Source organism: Frankliniella occidentalis, unplaced genomic scaffold (assembly GCF_000697945.3).
Source record: "Frankliniella occidentalis isolate FOCC.00 unplaced genomic scaffold, Focc_3.1 Scaffold30, whole genome shotgun sequence".
Taxonomy (NCBI): Eukaryota; Metazoa; Arthropoda; class Insecta; order Thysanoptera; family Thripidae; genus Frankliniella; species Frankliniella occidentalis.
Genome location: NW_026267160.1, coordinates 1,287,440 through 1,289,538, shown reverse-complemented (window position 1 = coordinate 1,289,538; position 2,099 = coordinate 1,287,440). Strand labels below are relative to the sequence as shown.

Here is a 2,099-nt window from a genome sequence, read left to right as displayed (position 1 = left end):
ATTTTTTTCTTTTTTTCTGATTGTGTACATTGATTTGTTTTCGAGTGGAGGACCCCTTGGTCTTACCTGAAGGGGGTGCCGCGTGCGTGTCGTCCTCGTCCCACATGTAGGCCGTGGGCGGCTCGTCCTCGCGGTGGCTGAACTCTGCGGGCGCGGGCCTGGCGTACATGCTGCCGTACACGGCGTCCGGGACGGGCCGCGGGCCGGCCGCGCCCACCATGGTCGCGCCCTCTCGGTCATGAGCCGCGTGTCGATGGGGAGGACCGTCACGGAGGCCGTCGCGGAACCTCCTCGCCTCGGGCGACGACGTAGACGACGACTTCGCCCGAGCGGGTCCGTCGCTGACCAGGACGTGTTCATGTTCCTCAAGTACATCACTCCTGGAAATTGTGACAAGTTCGAGTCTCAGATAATGCTCACATCATTGCAGGGTGGTTCTTTAGGATAGGGTATCGTTCAGAAAGTAGACTAGACAGACACGTTACTAGTGTCATGCAGCCTACGGGACCCGGGCGAGTGACACATGAAATGGACCTACAATACTCAAATAAAAAGAAGAAAAGGGTAAGTCGCGACCAAACGGACCCACCCATCCGGGGCTTCTATCGGAAAGTATGTCCGTTTTTCAAATATTCATTCGGCAATTTACAGGAGCTCGGCGCCTGCGAAACACAGGGTAGGCTACCCCGCAGCACGCGCCTGCATCGCCGACAATATGTTGCCTACCTACAAGGCGTTATGAGCGCTTGGGTTGGACGAACGTAACGTGGCGAATACAAGACCATAAATAGCGTGAAATCTGAGTGGTTTCTGCGTGTACTGTACGCTTGCAGTCCAGGATGGACCAGGACCAGAACGCAAAAGGCTATTGTGGGTCTGCCTCCACTCAGAAGAACGGGGTAAGTGATCCACCCTCATTTTGATTGCACACAACCTCTTCTTGATTCAAAGGTGGCCTGCGAATAATCCAGAGAGTACATCCGTCATTCGACTTTGTGGCCCTGGCAAGTTCAGCCCACTCAAGTACTCATAGCGCCTGCTAGGTATGTAAATTTATTGCCTGCAGTGCATGCGTGCATTGCGGGTTGGCCTAGGCTCAGTCTGGCAGGCGCCGTGCTCTCGTAATTTGTCGAGTGGATCGGAGGAAAACGGACGCACTTCCTGGACGACCCCCTCTGCCACGATGAACGTCCTTCGGGGTGCCTGGCGCCCACAGTGCGTCCCCTTGCTCGGGCCCCGCGCGGATGGCGGGCCGGGGCGGGCTGCCGACTCCACACAGAGCTGCTTGGCGGGGTTGCCTTCCCAGCGAATTGCAAGTGACATTGTCGGTAGCCAAGCGTGTCAGCCGTCGGAACTAATCATGAACTTTGCTCCCGGACGATGGATAAATAAGATGCACTTTTCCTGCATGTGTGGGCTTTGACCGTGGTGGCGACAGGTGACCCACCTTGGGCCTATCGCCCCGGCTCGGGCACGTTCATTTTGTGGGGTCACCTGTCGGTCACTGCTCTGCTGCTCAAGACGTGAGTACCTGCTGGCTGCGGCGGGCCGTGCCCAGGTGGGCCATTCGGGGGCGCCGGGCGGAACGGGAGCGATCCTCGTGGCCGGCGGGGCCCCGGGCGGGGCGGCCGTGGCCGTGGCGAGGGCGGCCCGGGCCGGCAGGCACGACGCGAGGGACAGCAGGATGCCAGCGCAGCCACTGCAAAGAGCACTCGATGATAGTCATGAAGGACGCCTTGATCAATCCACCGTAGGCCGCGCGCGCGCGTATTCCTTACCAATAAACGCATCCAAGGGTCATGATTCTCACGACGGGCGAATCAAACGATCAACCATCCAAGAACTTGATGAGTCCAACCGCTGCTACTCGGGCCTCTGGCCTTTTTGGAAAACTGTGCTCTTCTCTGTGAATACATTTGGTCGAGCCGCTCGCACGGGCGGGGAGGGTGGCTTACGCGTGTGTGTCCATCGCTCGTGGCGGGTGGATCTCGACTGCAGAACCTGCGACTGGAGTGAACGGAAGATCGCCCCTCCAGCGTCGTAACGGGAAAGGGGACCGGAGAGGGAGAGGGGGAGGGAGAGGGAGAGGGAGAGCGAGA

The 2,099-nt window shown here is 58.8% G+C and overlaps 1 protein-coding gene across 1 annotated transcript in view; it reads right to left on the bottom strand.

Moving 5' to 3' along the window:
• Positions 1-2,047, bottom strand: part of LOC113208171 (uncharacterized) — an 8,384-nt gene extending 6,337 nt beyond the window's left edge. Inside the window, exons 1-3 of the mRNA XM_026425056.2 lie at positions 1,779-2,047; positions 1,532-1,699; positions 67-380 (exon numbers count right to left, since the gene is read on the bottom strand). Coding sequence (XP_026280841.2) covers positions 67-380; positions 1,532-1,699; positions 1,779-1,801 — 505 coding nt within the window. The 5' untranslated portion in view covers positions 1,802-2,047. The remainder of the gene's footprint in view (positions 1-66; positions 381-1,531; positions 1,700-1,778) is intronic.
• Positions 2,048-2,099: the final 52 nt, after the last annotated feature.